At 37.4% G+C, this 15,600-nt stretch overlaps 2 protein-coding genes across 5 annotated transcripts in view; both read left to right on the top strand.

Moving 5' to 3' along the window:
• Rabgap1l (RAB GTPase activating protein 1 like) overlaps nucleotides 1-15,600 on the top strand; it is a 526,658-nt gene that overhangs the window by 452,760 nt on the left and 58,298 nt on the right. The gene's annotated exons all lie outside the window — the stretch shown is intronic.
• LOC125359129 (histone H2A.Z-like) lies at nucleotides 11,138-11,705 on the top strand. The gene has a single exon (XM_048356669.1). It carries the CDS (start codon nucleotides 11,229-11,231, stop codon nucleotides 11,613-11,615), a length of 387 nt encoding a protein of 128 aa, XP_048212626.1. The 5' UTR covers nucleotides 11,138-11,228; the 3' UTR covers nucleotides 11,616-11,705.

Here is a 15,600-nt window from a genome sequence, read left to right as displayed (position 1 = left end):
CTTTACTATGGACCTTATCAAGTCTTTCTGAACTCTTCAACATAGTTTTATAGAAGCAGTGAATAATTTTCTGTTCATAATCTTTTTATTGTGAACATAAACAGGTTTGAGAACAAAGTTACTTTTTTTAGTGTAACTAATTTGTGGGAGTAGCTCAGTAGCCACAAGAGTTCAATGTGTCTACAATATCAGATTTCCTTTTAGAGGGAATGGAGAACATTAATCAGGCAAGGTTTTTTCTTTTTGTAACATGACTGCATGGCAGACAACAATAAATCTCAGTGGTACACAACAATAAGCATTTATCTTTCCCCTGAGTCTTCGAGTGGCTAGAGTTTGGTTGATCATGGAAGGATATAGCTGGGTATTGTTGGATTTACTCTCATTATTATGTGATCATGGCAGAGCTTGAAAGTTCCCAAAGGTATCAGTGGAAAAATTTGATTCCTCTTAAAAACCTAGGTTTACTGATGCTGTAGCTTAGCGGCCCTGGATCCAGTTCTCCTCGGTCCCACCTTTCACCTTCTTGGATGTCTTGGATCTAGAAATCTTTGGGCCTTTTTTTTTTTTTTTGCATGTCCCATTGACCAAAGCAAATAAAAAAGCCAATTCTAGCCCATGCAGGAAACTACACTTACCACAGAGGTTGGGGGAGGAGAAAGGAATATTTTGCATTACTGTATATCAGCAAGTTATTATCCCTTCATGTGATCATTATGGTTAGGCTAGCTATGTAAAACATACTAGCACTGTGTATTTTGGTAACACACATAGTTTATATTCACAGAATTTTATATTCACAGATTTATCATCAGCAAATGATACTTAGAGTCCACTGAATACAATAAAATCAAATTTGAAATTGATACCTATCAGACACTATTAATTCAAAGATACTATTAGTCTTTTTCTTTTCTTTTAGAACTATGAGTTGTCACTCTTCTATTCCTTCCAAAGACAATCTTGCGAGTAAAATTGGTGTAGCCAACAAGGTTATCCCAGACTGCTTTTTTTTTTTTTTTGTGGAAGATAGATAACACAAAGTACTGGGGTTTGAACTTTACCGAGCACCCATAGGCAAGCAGTCTACCACTTAAGCCATGCCCTCATTCCCTGTTATCTCAGGTTGTCAGTCTTTGTGACCCAGGGATTCTCAACAATCTGGCAGTAGCAGGAATTGAATGGGCCATGTATATACTAAGCAAGTGCTCTCCCACTTGAGCCATTCTGCCAACCCTTTTATTCATTTGATTTGATTTGATTTTTGTTTGGGTGTTTTATATATACATATGTGTATATAACAGACCCATTAAATACATGTAATATATATTAAAGTAAATTAAGAAATGTGTTTTATATATATGTGCATATTAATTATACAAAGGAGTATCATTGTGACACTTTTGCACACATATGTATAATGATCTTGGATTGAATTCACCCTATTACCCTTGTTCATCTCTTCCATCTTTTTAAACAATGTTCACCAGGTTTCATTATTCTATTTTCATACATGCATATAAACTACTTCAATCATATTTGCCCCCCATCATCATCATCTCCTTTTACTCTACTACCTCACACAAGACCCCTTCCCCAAATCTCTGTTATACACTTAAGTCACTCATTTTTTATTTTCTTATTTATTTATTTATTTATTTTTTTGGCCAGTCCTGGGCCTTGGACTCAGGGCCTGAGCACTGTCCCTGGCTTCTTCCCGCTCAAGGCTAGCACTCTGCCACTTGAGCCACAGCGCCGCTTCTGGCCGTTTTCTGTATATGTGGTGCTGGGGAATCGAACCTAGGGCCTTGTGTATCCGAGGCAGGCACTCTTGCCACTAGGCTATATCCCCAGCCCAAGTCACTCATTTTTTAAGGTACATATTCTTCATATGAGGGAGAACATAAGATATTTGTCCTTTTCAGTCTACTTTATTTCACTTAACATGATGGTATTTAGTTCTATCCATTTTCCTGCAAACAGTGTAATTTCATTCTTTATGGCTGAATAATATTTCATTGTGTTTTGATTGCATTTCTCTTATGGCCAGAGATGTGTCTATTGGCTAGTCTTGCGTCTTCTGAGAAGTCTCTCTTTAAGTATTTAACCCACTTATTAACTGGGTTGTTGTTTCTTTGAATGTTTATTTTAGGGGGTTAATTTTCTTTAGCTGTAAGTATATTTTAGATATGAAGTCTTTATCTGATGCATAGTTGGTAAAAAATCTTCTCCCATTCTATGGGCTTTTTATTTACCTTATTAGCTATGTCCTTTGCCATACAGAAACTCTTCAGAGTGATGCAATCCCATTTATCCAGTCTTTGATTTGTTGATTCTGGATCTTCACTTATGAAAGTCTGGCCTGTGCCTAGCAGCCCTAGTTTTTCCTCTATCCCTTCCTGTACTATTTTCATGGTATCTGGCATTACATTGAGGTCTTTTACCCATTTGGAATTGATTCTGGTGTAGGGTGGTATATAAGGAACTAGCTCCAGTTTTCTGCATGTGAACAGCCAGTTTTACTAACACCCTTTGTTGAAGAGGCTGTCTGTCTTTCAACCTGTGTTTTTGGCTCCTTTATCAGATATTAGGTGGCTAGATGTCTGTGGATTTATTTCTGGATCTTCTATTCTATTCTGTTGGTCCTCAGGACTATTCTTTTGCCAATACCAAACTTTTTTATTGTTATAGCTTTGAAATTGAGTTTGAAGTTTGGTATTGCTATTCCTCCCAACACTATTTTCCTGCTAAGGATTGTTTTTGCTATTCAAATCTTTTATTGTTCCACATGAATTTGTGGATTGCTTCCTCTCTTTTATTGAAGAATGTTTTTAGGATTTTGATGGGCATTGTATTAAATTGTAAATTGGGCAGTATTGTCATTTTCAGTATGGTAATTCTTCCAATCCAGGAGCATGAAATGTTGCACCTTTTCCCTCATTTGTGGTAACTAGAATGTGCCTATAAAACTACAAGTAAACACACTGGTTGGTTAGGAAGGAAGGAAGGAAGGAAGAAACACACTGGGACATGATAAAGTATACAGGTTTATAGGCATTCACAGAGAGTGAGACCAAAAGAGAATATTCTTTTTATTTTATTTTATTTTTTGCCAGTCCTTGGGCTTGGACTTGGGGCCTGAACACTGTCCCTGGCTTCCTATTTGCTCAAAGCTAGCACTCTACCACTTGAGCCACAGTGCCACTTCTGGCTTTTTCTGTTTAGGTGGTGCTGAGGAATCGAACCTAGGGCTTCATGCATGCAAGGTGAGCACACTACTGCTAAGCCACATTCCTAGCCCCAAAAGAGGATATTCTTAGGATAGGATGATAAAGGCACAATAGATATGTGCATCTGATCATATAAAGTAATATTTATCAAAATGAACTCCAGGAAATGGAAACGAGGTTTTCTTCCCTTTGTTGCTGTTTTTGTGTTCTTTTCCTTTTGTCTCATTTGCTCTTTTTTCTGTCTTTGGGAGGGTAGAGGGGCAAAGAAATGGGACAAAGGGTGAACAAAAGCAGCAGTGAACTATACAACTTGTCGGGGAAATGGAAGGGAAAAACTCGAAGAGAGTACAAAGAAAGGGGTAACATTGTTTAAAAAAAAAATGTACTCCTTATCTGACTTATGTAACTGTAAACCTTCTGTTCATCAAAGACCTTTGATTAAAAAAAAAAACTCCTTGGTGTATATATTCTACATTTCTTTATCCATTTATCAGTTGATGGGCAGGCAGACTATTGTGAACAGAACTGCAGTTAGCATGAGTATTCTTTTGTATACTGATTTACATTCCTTTAGACATACTTCTAAGAGTGGTATGTTGAGTAGACCTATTTTTAGTTTTTTGTGGACTCTTTATACTCATTTCCCCAATGGTTATACTGGTTTATATTCCCATCAACAATATATCAGTTGCCTTTCTCCATATTTTCACTAGAACTTGTTATTTTGTTTTCTTGCTGATTGCCATTCATTTGAAAATTGAATAGTATTTATTCCATTGATCAAATTTCTGTAAGTTTAATAAATTTCTAAATATGGTTATCTGTGTTGTTTCTAATAGTTTGCTGTTACAATGCTATAGTAGCTAATCATACTTTTCTCCTTCCTTCCTTCCTTCCTTCCTTCCTTCCTTCCTTCCTTCCTTCCTTCCTTCCTTCCTTCCTTCCTTCCTTCTCCCCTCCCATCCTCCCTCTGTCTCTCTGCCTCTTTCTCTTTTTTCTTTCTTATTCTCTCTTTCTGTTTTTCTTCCCTTCCTTATTTCCTTCCCTCCCCCTTTATTTCTCTCTCTCTCTTTCTCCCCTGTCTTTTTTCTCTGTTTCTCTCTCTCTCTCTCTCTCTCTCTCTCTCTCTTCCCTCTCTCATTTTCTTTCTTTTATGCCAGTCTTGGGGCTTGAGTCAAGGCTTGGACACTCCCCGAGGTTTCATTTTGTTTTTGTTGTTGTTGTTTTGCTGAGGGCTATCTCTATACCCATTGAGCCACAGCTCCACTGCCATGCAGCAATTTCTTATGTATTATCACTTCACAAAAGCACATGAACACATCTGTAAGTTCAATCTGTAGGAGTAGCATTACTGTGTTGAAAAATACAGATTTATAATTTTTATAGGTAAGACAAAAATTCTCTCCTTAACACTGTATCAGTTAATAAAACCACTAGACATGTGCATCTATGCCTATTTAAAGGAAAAATTTTAAGCATGATTTTAAACAAAAATAATCTGTCAGGTTTTGGGGGTGGGTGGGTAATGCTGTAGGCAGAAGGAACAACACTTTGAGTCATATGGGAGAGAGAAGTAGCACTATATGGGAATTTCAGTTTGTTCCATCTGACTGGAATTGGAGAGAAGGCCAGGAAGAAAGGATGGAGTGGGAGTTGGTGACAGAAACTTTTGGGTACAATGCTAAGTAAATGAAATTTCTAAACCAATAAATGAAGGTATATGTATGTGTATATTATAATTTGGGGGACTGAATCAGGGTGTAGTGCATGCAAAACCAGCACTGTACCACTGAGCTATATTGCCACTCTATTTCTTTTTCTTTTCTTTTTTGTTTGCCTTTTATTTTAAGACAGAGTCTTACCAAATGTCTGGGCGACCTCAATCCTCTTGTTCCTGTCTCCTGAGTAGCTTACATTATAGGCAGGAACCTTTACACCTGAAGGTTTTGATAAAGGAAATCATAAAATGTCAATTAATACATACTACAAAAATAGTATCTGCTTTTAACAGTTTATTTAAATTAAAGCTTGCAAATGGGTCTATTCTCTAAAGACTCTTCTTGCAACTTTTTCCCCTTGTTAAATAGTAAAATACTGTATTGATTGTGGGAAATTTAGAAAATACTAAACACTAAAACAAACAAATCAGCCATAAATTTTTAATATATAAGATAATTAGAAGCTTTGTACTCATAACCTAGTATATGGAAATTGTAACCCCTTTGTACAACTACATAGTAATAGTAATTAATAATACTAATAAATATTTAGGATAACCTCCCTGTCCATGTAATTACAGATACCCATAAAACAATGAATGAAATCCAATATATCATTGTAGAAAATACAAAGTTATTCCCAAAGACCCTTGTTAAGAGATTCTTGTGATTCTTTCTAAGGAGAAAGGAACAAGCAAAACAGATTGATGCTTATAAGTATATAAACCACAGCATAATTGTTCTTATAGAATTCTGCAAAAAAAAAAAAAAGCCTTCTCTCACATAATCACTGAATTTTAGAGACATAACCATTTTTGAGGCTAGGCATAGTTGGGAGTATACCATAGTAGTAGTAGTCCTAAATACTTGGGAAATAGAGGTCAAGAGGATTGCAGCTTAAAGCCAGCCCAGTCTAAAAGCTAGCAGACCCTATCCCACTCAGTAAGCATTGCATGGTGACACAAACTGTAATTCCAGCTTCACAGGAAGCTTTAAGAAGATTGAGGTCTAAGGCTAAGCTAAGCCTGTAGAAAAGGCTGGATGATACCCTGTCTGAAAAATAAAGTAAAAAAACAAAAACAAACAAAAAAAGACTAGAGGCTTCAACATATGGGAGAATACCTCTCTGCCTAGCAAACACAAGGCCCTGACAACAAACTCCAGTAATGCCAAAAAAAAAAAAAAAATTTAAATTGACACCAGTGGCTCATGTCTATCTAATTCTCGCTACTCAGAAGGCTGAGATGTGAAGATTGTGGCCTGAAGTCAGCCCTCACAGACAAATCTACAAGACTCTTATCTCCAATTAACTAGCAAAAAGTTGGAACTAAAGGCATGGCTTAAGTAGTAGAGTATTAGCCAAGAGGGAAAAAGCTGAATGAAAATACAAGGCCTTGAGATCCATCTCCAATATCATCAAATCAATCAAAGAGATAAAATATTGATTTTAATTTTCTTCAAGGACCTTGCTAACAAAGCTGTTATATAGGTCTGAATTCTGGCAGTGGCACAGCACTAGCAGAGACTTCCTGGTTAGGTCCTCCACAGATCTCAGCAGCATAGAAGGCGTGGGGGAATGGGCAGCTTCACAAAACGGAACTCCACTGTCCATATTCAGAAGGACTCTTCTGGAATCATACTAATATTATAAATATTATTATAATTATAATATTATATATTATATTTAATTATAATTATAATTTAATTATAATTATATTATATATTATAATTATAATATTATAAATAGAGCATTTTGTAACAGTTTATGACCTATTCTTCCCAGCTGCTCTTCTTAGGGTTCAGGAGTTAAAAATGTGTCTAAGTTAGCAATGCCATTTGATCACATGCATCCTTCTGCTAGGGGAGTACACTAAAGTAGCTTGCAATAATTTTTCCTCCATAATTACATCCAAAGAGTTAGCATGGGGGAGAGTTGGGAGAAGTGAAGACCCATCACTGTACTGCTGACAAATGGTGACAAACAACAGTTTTAATAATTTGAGATTCCACATCCACACAGTATGTATCAAATGTGAAGAATCAGGATAGCTCCTCTAGATAGTTAAAATGTGACCTGAAGTGTTCTTTACAGTACTCTCCAGCTGAACTGTCACAATTACATTAATTTGATTCCTTCATATAAAAGGATCATTTTTATTGCTACTGCCTGAAAGATGCAAATTGATTTCTCGGATGTAGGCTGCTCAGCTTCTTTCTTATTAAAGAGACAGTAAATGTATCTTCCACTTAAAGTGCTAATGTCACCTGTAAATGTGTAGTGCAAGTTATCATTGACTTGAACTCATCAAAGATTTGAGAAATAAGGTCTAACCTTTCACTCAGGATTGTTATACATCACTTCATGTTTTCAGTGAACAGCTTTTACAATGGTACTTTGGGAGGATAAAAAATGAACTGGGAAAATCTGAATACATTTTATCTAGAAAAGTAGGGCACAACTGTTGTCATGCCAGATATTTAGTTTGCCAACCTGCTCACACTTGATTATTGGTAAGAAAGAAAACTCAAGGGCTGGGAATATGGCCTAGTGACAAGAATGCTTGCCTTGTATATGTGAAGCCCTGGGTTCGATTCCCTAGCACCACATATATAGAAAACGGCCAGAAGTGGCTCTGTGGCTCAAGTGGTAGTGTGCTAGCCTTGGGCAAAAAGAAGCCAGGGATAGTGTTCAGGCCCTGAGTCCAAGCCCAGGAGTGGCAAAAAAAAAAAAGAAAGGAAACTCGAAACACCACCTTTGGTACAAGAGAAGGTTATTACATGAGTCAGGTGTGGTTACACATGCCTGTAATCCCAACTAGACTTGTCTATAAACAAGACCCTTCTCAAACAAACCAGTAGGGCTCCAAAATAGGGTATGGCAATGAGTAAAGTGTTTGGTGATTACACACAGTCCAGTCAGTTTAAATAGATGGGAAGAATGAAGCAAATAAAGGCATTACATTTCATTTGCATTGGGGAAATTTTTAAATACCATTAGGTTAGAAACATACTCTATCCTCTTGTTGAATGATACTGTTATTGAATGAGTGTTTCAATGATTTTAAGTTTTCTATGAAGAGTGTCTTATGGTAGAAAACCAAAGCCATTTTTTTTTCTGGTCCTGGGGCTTGAACTTGGCCTAGGCGCTGTCCCTGGGCTCCTTTTGCTCAAGGCTAGCACTCTACCGCTTCTGGCCATATTACCCACTTCCAGCTTTTTCTGTGATTAATTGGAGATAGGAATCTCTCAGACTTTCCTGCTTGAGCTGGCTTGGTCCTACAATCCTCAGCTCTCAGCCTTCTGAGTAGTATTATGGGCGTGAGCCACTGGCACCAAGCTCTTTTGTTGTTTTGTTTTGTTTTTTAGTTTAATATTCTATATTACTAAAGTTTTGGCCAGAAAAGTAGTGACATGTAAGTGAATTTTTCAATTCTCTTTATAGTCTCTACTATCGTAGTTAGATTCTTGAAAATATTTTCTTTTTCCAGTGTATTAATATGAAATTTATATATAACATAAATTAATCTGCTTAATGGGAACAACTGATTGACATTTAGAACATTCAGTGTTGTGTAACTTCTGGCTCTTTTCTGGTTCTGAAACATTTCCTGCTTGTGTAAAAAGTTAGAGTGATGCCCATCTTAACATATAAGCATGGGTGATGGAATACATTTGTAATCCCACACATGCAGGAGATGGAATGGAAAGATCACACAGTCCACAGCTGGCTTGGCTCAGAAACTGGAAACATATCTGAAAAATAACCAGAAATGAAAAGTCCTAGAGTCATGGCTCAAATAGTAGAGCACCTGTTTAGCAAGGCCAAGGCCTTGAAGCCTAGCACCTCCCAAAAGAAAAAGAAAACAAACCTTGCATGCCTATAATTCCAGGATTCAGGAAGCTGAAGCCAGAGGATCATTACTTTGAACTAGTCTGAGCCACATAGCAGGACCATGTCTCAAAAGAACAAATTGCACATGCCCTTACCCCAAATAGGGAGGAAAAACCCTATTTTATTTTTTTTTTACAGAGATGCAACTAAAACCCAAGACCTCATGCATGGTAGGCAAGTGCTTTACCACTCAGCATGTCTCTAGCTTCTTTTTATAATGTAATAATGAGTGTGCACTGTTTGTGGCATATATACTGAAATGATAGAATAGCAAATTTAGTGCAAATCTGAATGAGTTGAGTAATTTTGCTACCTTTTCTAAGCTTATCTTTCTATGAAATAGAATCCCATTCTCCAGTAAATGATATTTTATCATTTTTCACTAAAACATAAAATCTGAGACTGTGCTTACAATACTGTTGGAATATTTCATAAGCCTATCATCTAATTAGTAATGACATTATCTATCTTACATTTCAGGATGTTGAAAATAGTTCATTCAAACACTATCATTATGTAGTTGAATAGTTATTTACTGTAGAAATGTAAAAGTTCCCTTGCTTTGCAAAGCTGAACGTAGTGACACATGACTGAGTAGAAGAGGCTTTGTGTTCACAGCTCTCAGACTGTGCTTATATTGACCATATAGAGTGGAGATGAGGATGACGGTGGAGACAGTGATTTTTTAACTGATCCCAGGATGAGGGCTTTTTTAAAATTCTAGATACACCAGCTTCCTGCCCCCTGGAGCTTCTAGGATGTGCTGACTAGGCTCTAAGTAATACAGAAAGCCCCATAGGGTTTGTAAACTTCCTCCTCTTATTTTTTTCTGGCAATGCTATTCATATTAACTCCTACTGTTGGCAGCTTGTTTTGCCTTTCTAGGTCAAAGGAATAAATAGGTAAAATTTGGTGTTCACCATTGAAAATTCAAAGTATAAAATGACTTTGGTAAGCATTTATGCTTTTGTGAACTCATTGTTTAAAGAAAATGGAAAGCATGAAACATTGGTCAAAGGCATTGTCCTTGGATGGCAGGTGTTAGCGAGATATAAGCCATATGGTCCATATCCAAATGAGGCAGATGCTTGTGTTCAGTAGATTTTACCACTTCCCTTGCCAATTGTCTCAGATTTGTCTTACAAAAAGGACTCAGCAAGAAAATACAAAAAGAATAGCTCCCATCTATTCTCCTGAAAGAGTAATTCAGATTTGTCCAAAGGATTGGATACTTGTTTTATTTTTGTATAAGCTAAAACTGTATTTATAAAATGAGAATACATCATGCCTTGCTATAGGTAATATGAGAAAAAGCCAAATACAGGGTTTCTCTTCTCAAGAAAGTATTCTCGGGCTGGGGATATGGCCTAGTGGCAAGAGTGCCTGCCTCGGATACACGAGGCCCTAGGTTCGATTCCCCAGCACCACATATACAGAAAACGGCCAGAAGCGGCGCTGTGGCTCAAGTGGCAGAGTGCTAGCCTTGAGCGGGAAGAAGCCAGGGACAGTGCTCAGGCCCTGAGTCCAAGGCCCAGGACTGGCCAAAAAAAAAAAAAAAAAAAAAGAAAGTATTCTCAGAAAAGACCACACCTACATCTAGAAATGTTTTATGACTTAAAAGCAAAATATAACCAAGCATAGATTATAGGGCATACACAGAAACTAGTTGGAACAGTGCCAGCTATGTCTATCAAGATGGGTTCATTTCACATGGAAAATGTACCAATATAAGAGGAAATAACTGAACTATTGTCTCTTCTAAATGGTCAGAAAAGGATTCTTTTAACAGTAAACTTTACTTTGGGATATACATACTCTGTTTTAAGATTTTTTTAACCCAAGAAACTATTGAAAGTAATTGAAATATGTAGCATTTTACTGCCCTCCTTCTGATTGCTTCCATTTCCATCCTCATTAAGCAGCATCAGTATTCAAAATTTAGTTACTGCCCACTTAAAAAAGCTTATGCCTCTGTTGTGGAGAGCGCAGGCGTGTCCTTGGACTTAAGTCAAGGTATGCAGCATAACCCAGTCTTTACATGCTTATTTGTAAGAACTGTGTAATAAAAACATGACCTGAAAGTAAGGATTTTAATTGTTTCTTCTGGAGGTTTTGACTTGCACATCACTGCAACGTAGGTAAGGTAATAGCAATGAACTTGTGTTTCTAAAGATAGAAGTTACATATGTAGGCTGACAAGTAGGGCATGCAATTTCTCTCATTTTGCCTGAAGAACAACATACTTTTTTGAGATATAATCTTCCTAAAAGGGTAAATACGGCAGTTTGAATCGCGGTGCGACGACGGAAGTAGGTGGCCGAGGCCTGGCCATGTGTCCGACTAGCCTTTTCTCTGCCTTGCTTGCGTGAGCTTCAGCAGAATTCGGAGATGGCTGGTGGTAAGGCTGGGAAGGACTCCGGAAAGGCCAAGACAAAGGCGGTTTCCCGCTCCCAGAGAGCCGGCTTGCAGTTCCCAGTTGGCGGTATTCATCGACATCTGAAATTTAGGACAACCAGCCATGGTTGTGTGGGAGCTACCGCCGCCGTGTACAGCGCAGCCATCCTGGAGTACCTCACCGCAGAGGTACTTGAATTGGCAGGAAATGCATCAAAAGATTTAAAAGTAAAACGTATTACCCCTCATCACTTGCAACTTGCTATTCGTGGAGATGAAGAATTGGACTCTCTCATCAAGGCTACCATTGCTGGTGGTGATGTCATCCCCCACATCCACAAGTCTCTTATTGGGAAGAAAGGACAACAGAAGACTGTCTAAAGGATGCCTGGATTACTTGTTATCTCAGGACTCTAAATACTCTTTAACAGCTGTCCAGTGTTGGTGATTCCAGTGGACTGTATCTCTGTGCAAAAACACAATTTTGCCTTTTTGTAATTCTATTTGAGCAGGTTGAAAGTTTAATTCGCTTTCCAACCAACCATATTTCTGCATTCGAGTCCTAACCATATTTAAGTGTTACTGTGGCTTCAAAGAAGCTATTGATTCTGAAGTAGTGGGTTTTGATTGAGTTAACTGTTTTTAAAAAACTGTTTGGATTTTAATTGTGAATTGCAGAAGTTATAGTAATAACATTTGGTTTTGTACCACTCCAGTAGATAAGCTCAATAAAGGTCATATCCCCCCCCAAAAAAATAAATAAAAATAAAAGGGTGAATAATTTAGCAGACCTTTGCATTCTGGAAATTTTATGAAGTTTAATCCTGTAATTTCTGTAGTGGCAAAAATGCACTTCTAACTCCTAATTTTTGTTTGTTTCTCAATGGCAAAATATGCAGATATCTAGCTTGTATCTGTAAGTATGCCATTTGTGAAAGTTTTTTTTAAAGTTTTATTTGACTATCTTAAAATTTCACTAGAGCAACTATAGCCTAAAGAAAAAGAACAGATTTTCACTTAGTATCTGTGGCTTTTGTGAAATAAAAGTGGCTAGTGATACACTGCTTCAAAAACTAGGTTGTGACACCCAGAAGTTGGAAGTAAATGACAAAGCTTTAGTAACTTTCTGGAGCATTCTTTAAATATATACACTTCAGATAAAAACTAGTGTCCAAGAGAGATTTTCTAACATATTTATCTACAACAGATCTTAAGTATTGAAAACCAACAGAAGTTGTTGCATACATTTTTCTGTAATTGGATAAGAACATTTTTATTGCTGCAAATGGTTCATAAAGATAGTTGCTGCCTAAGAGACTGTGTAGCTAACAAATGTTGAGGATGAGTTTCATTCTTCATTTTCTGAAATGTGATTGAGTTACTCTTAAAATCTAGAGAGCTTTTTCATATATAGTCCAGGGTTGCAAGGTCTGCGGCCAGTAGAGCAATGACATTCTCACCAACTACTTTTGTCTAAAAGTCCAGAGAGGAATTAGGGCTTTCGCTTTTTCCTGGCCTAGAAAGGAAGGAAATGAATACAAACCACTTCCCTATAAGGGTCATACATACAATGCAGCATACATGGCCTTTGTGTACAGTTGAGTTTAGTCATGTGGCCACACTAAGCTGCAGGATGGCTGACCTTGAACCAAGCTAAAACTCAGGAAAGATTATTACTAGAGGAAGAAGCAGAGATTGGATGTTGTAGGAGAAGTTTAGTAGTCTGCCACATGGGTTTCTGGGTCCAGATTTGAAATGAGGCTGGAGAGGATTGGTGACCTTTATATATTAATAGGTATGATAGTCTTACTTTTCTTTCTAACATCAGCATAAAAATTTGAGTGAGATTATTTACTTTTTAAAAACAGCTTTATACAGCTTAATTTATATGTCATAAAATTTACCTGTTTTTGTTACTCAGTGAATTTCCAGAATGTTCTCTCATTTGTTGATACTCCTGATTCCAACCCCTAATCTGGATCCAGTTGCCCCTAATTCACTTTCTGTCTCTGTACCTTTGCCTTCTCTGGAAGTTTTATATTAATGTCATTATTTCATATATGGTCTTTTGTACCTGGCTTCTTTCACTTAGCATAATGATTTTTTTAAAATATTTTGATTATCTTTTAGTTAGTGCAATGAGTTTTGAGATGCATCTCTGTGGTGGTAGATGTGAGTAACTTATTCCTTTTTGTTGTATAATAGTATTCCATCCTATGTGTATCTCAGATTTTGTTTGCCCATTTACCAGCTATGGTCTTTTTACATATTGCTTATGTTTTTACAACTATGAATAACTTTGAACTTTCCCACACAAATTTTTGTGTGGACATGTTTTTATTTCTTTGGGGTAGGAATACAATTGCTGAGTCATGTATTAAGTTTATGTTTAACTTTTAAGGAATTACCAAACTATTTTCTGTTGGTAATACTTTATATTCCCAGTAGTAGTGTATAAGGATTTTGATTTTCCATATCTTGAATCACACTTACTGATGATAATCCTTTTATTTATAGCCTAGATATTCCAGTTTTGAGATTTTTGTTACATTTTATAATGTTGAGCATCTTTACTTTATTGGTCAAATACATATATTCTTAAGTAACATCTCTCTTCAAGACATTTTCATGGGGGATTACTGGGGGTTGAACTCAGGGTCTCATAATTGTGCTAGCTAGGCAGGTGCTCTACCTCTTGAGCCACACTTCCAGCCATTTGGCTTTGTTTACTTGGGGGATCTTGGGTTTATGCTTGGTCCAGCCTAGATGGCTGTCCTCCTAAGCTTTGCTTCCCAGATAGCTATCACTTCAAGTTTGAGCCATTGATGCTCAGCTGCATTTGCCTATTTTAAAATTTAGCTGACTTGCTAAGAGACAGCTAGGAGTTATCTTGAGAATTTTTGTATACAGTATTCTGAATGCAAGTCTTGTCATATATATGATTTATTTCTTCCAGTCCATGGCGTATCTTTTTATTAACTGGTGTCTTTTAAAGAGTGCTAGGATTGGGCTGGGAATATGGCCTAGTGGCAAGAGTGCTTGCCTCCTACACATGAAGCTCTCCGTTCGATTCCCCAGCACCACATATATGGAAAACGGCCAGAAGGGGCACTATGGCTCAGGTGGCAGAGTGCTAGCCTTGAGAGGGAAGAAGCCAGGGATGGTGCTCAGGCCCTGAGTCCAAGGCCCAGGACTGGCCAAAAAATAAAAAGAGTGCTAGGATTACAGGCCTGTCCCACCATACCTGACTAATATCTAATTTGTTAAAACACTTCATTTTGTAAATATAATTTTTTCAGTTTGAACTTTTTGCCCTATAAAATTTTGTATATGTACATGAATATGTATGTATGTGTGTATGTTAATTACTTGGCCCGTGACTATAAAACTTTATCCTACATCTCTCTCTTCAGTAATGTGTAATTGTCCCGAATTCATTCCCAGTTCTGCTGGTGATAAAACAAGGTGATAGCTTTTGTCAAATGAGGATAGATAGACATTGAACATAAAAGCACAACTGAGTTCAGAAATAAACCCTTACATCTCTAGCCAACTGAGTTTTAACAAAGCTGCCAAGGAAATTTAATGGGAGGAAAAATACTTATGTGTGTGTATGTATATGCACACGTGTGGGTGTATATGCCAGTTCTGGGGCTTCAACACAGGGGGCCCACTGCCTCTCAACATTTTTGCTGAAGGCTAGCACTCTACCACTTGAGCTATAGCTTCACTTTGGGTGTTTGGTGGTGATTTGAAGATAAACTCTGTGTGTGTGTGTGTGTGTGTGTGTGTGTGTGTGTGTGTGTGTGTGTGTGTGTGTGTGCATGTGCTCGTGCTTGTGCTCATGCGCATGCCAATCCTGGGGCTTAAATTCAGGGCTGGAGGCTGAGCTACTTCAGCAACATCTCTACTTCCAGCTTTGGGGCATTTAATTGGTCTTCTTGCCCAAGCTGACTTCCTTTTTGAATTAATTAATTTATTTATTGTCAAAGTGATGGACAGAGGGGTTACAGTTTGATAAGTAAGGTAGTGTGTACATTTCTTATCTAACTTGTTACCTCCTCCCTCATTCCCCCCTTCGCTCCCCACCCTGCATGAGTTGTACAGTTGGGTTACAGCATATAGTTTTGTAAATACTACTTTTCTATTGGTTCATCTTTTATCCTTTGTCTCTCCATTTTGATATTCCCCTTCCCTTCTCTAGTTCCAATACACGTATATACAATACCTAGGGCACCAAAGTCAGTTACAGTGACATCAGGGGTAAAACCATGGGGAAGAAAGACAAAAGAAAAAGGCATGTTTTCACATGGTATGTTGAACATAACAACAACAATGATAAACCACTTATTTCCGTAACTTGGAG

This window comes from Perognathus longimembris, chromosome 11 (assembly GCF_023159225.1).
Source record: "Perognathus longimembris pacificus isolate PPM17 chromosome 11, ASM2315922v1, whole genome shotgun sequence".
Classification (NCBI taxonomy): domain Eukaryota; kingdom Metazoa; phylum Chordata; class Mammalia; order Rodentia; family Heteromyidae; genus Perognathus; species Perognathus longimembris.
The sequence above is the reverse complement of the archived record's forward strand: the minus strand, read 5'-3'. Positions and strand labels throughout refer to the sequence as shown.

What these genes read in the sequence shown, in the direction of transcription:
- LOC125359129 (XM_048356669.1), top strand. Translation starts at nt 11,229, where the DNA reads ATGGCTGGTGGTAAGGCTGGGAAGGACTCCGGAAAGGCCAAGACAAAG.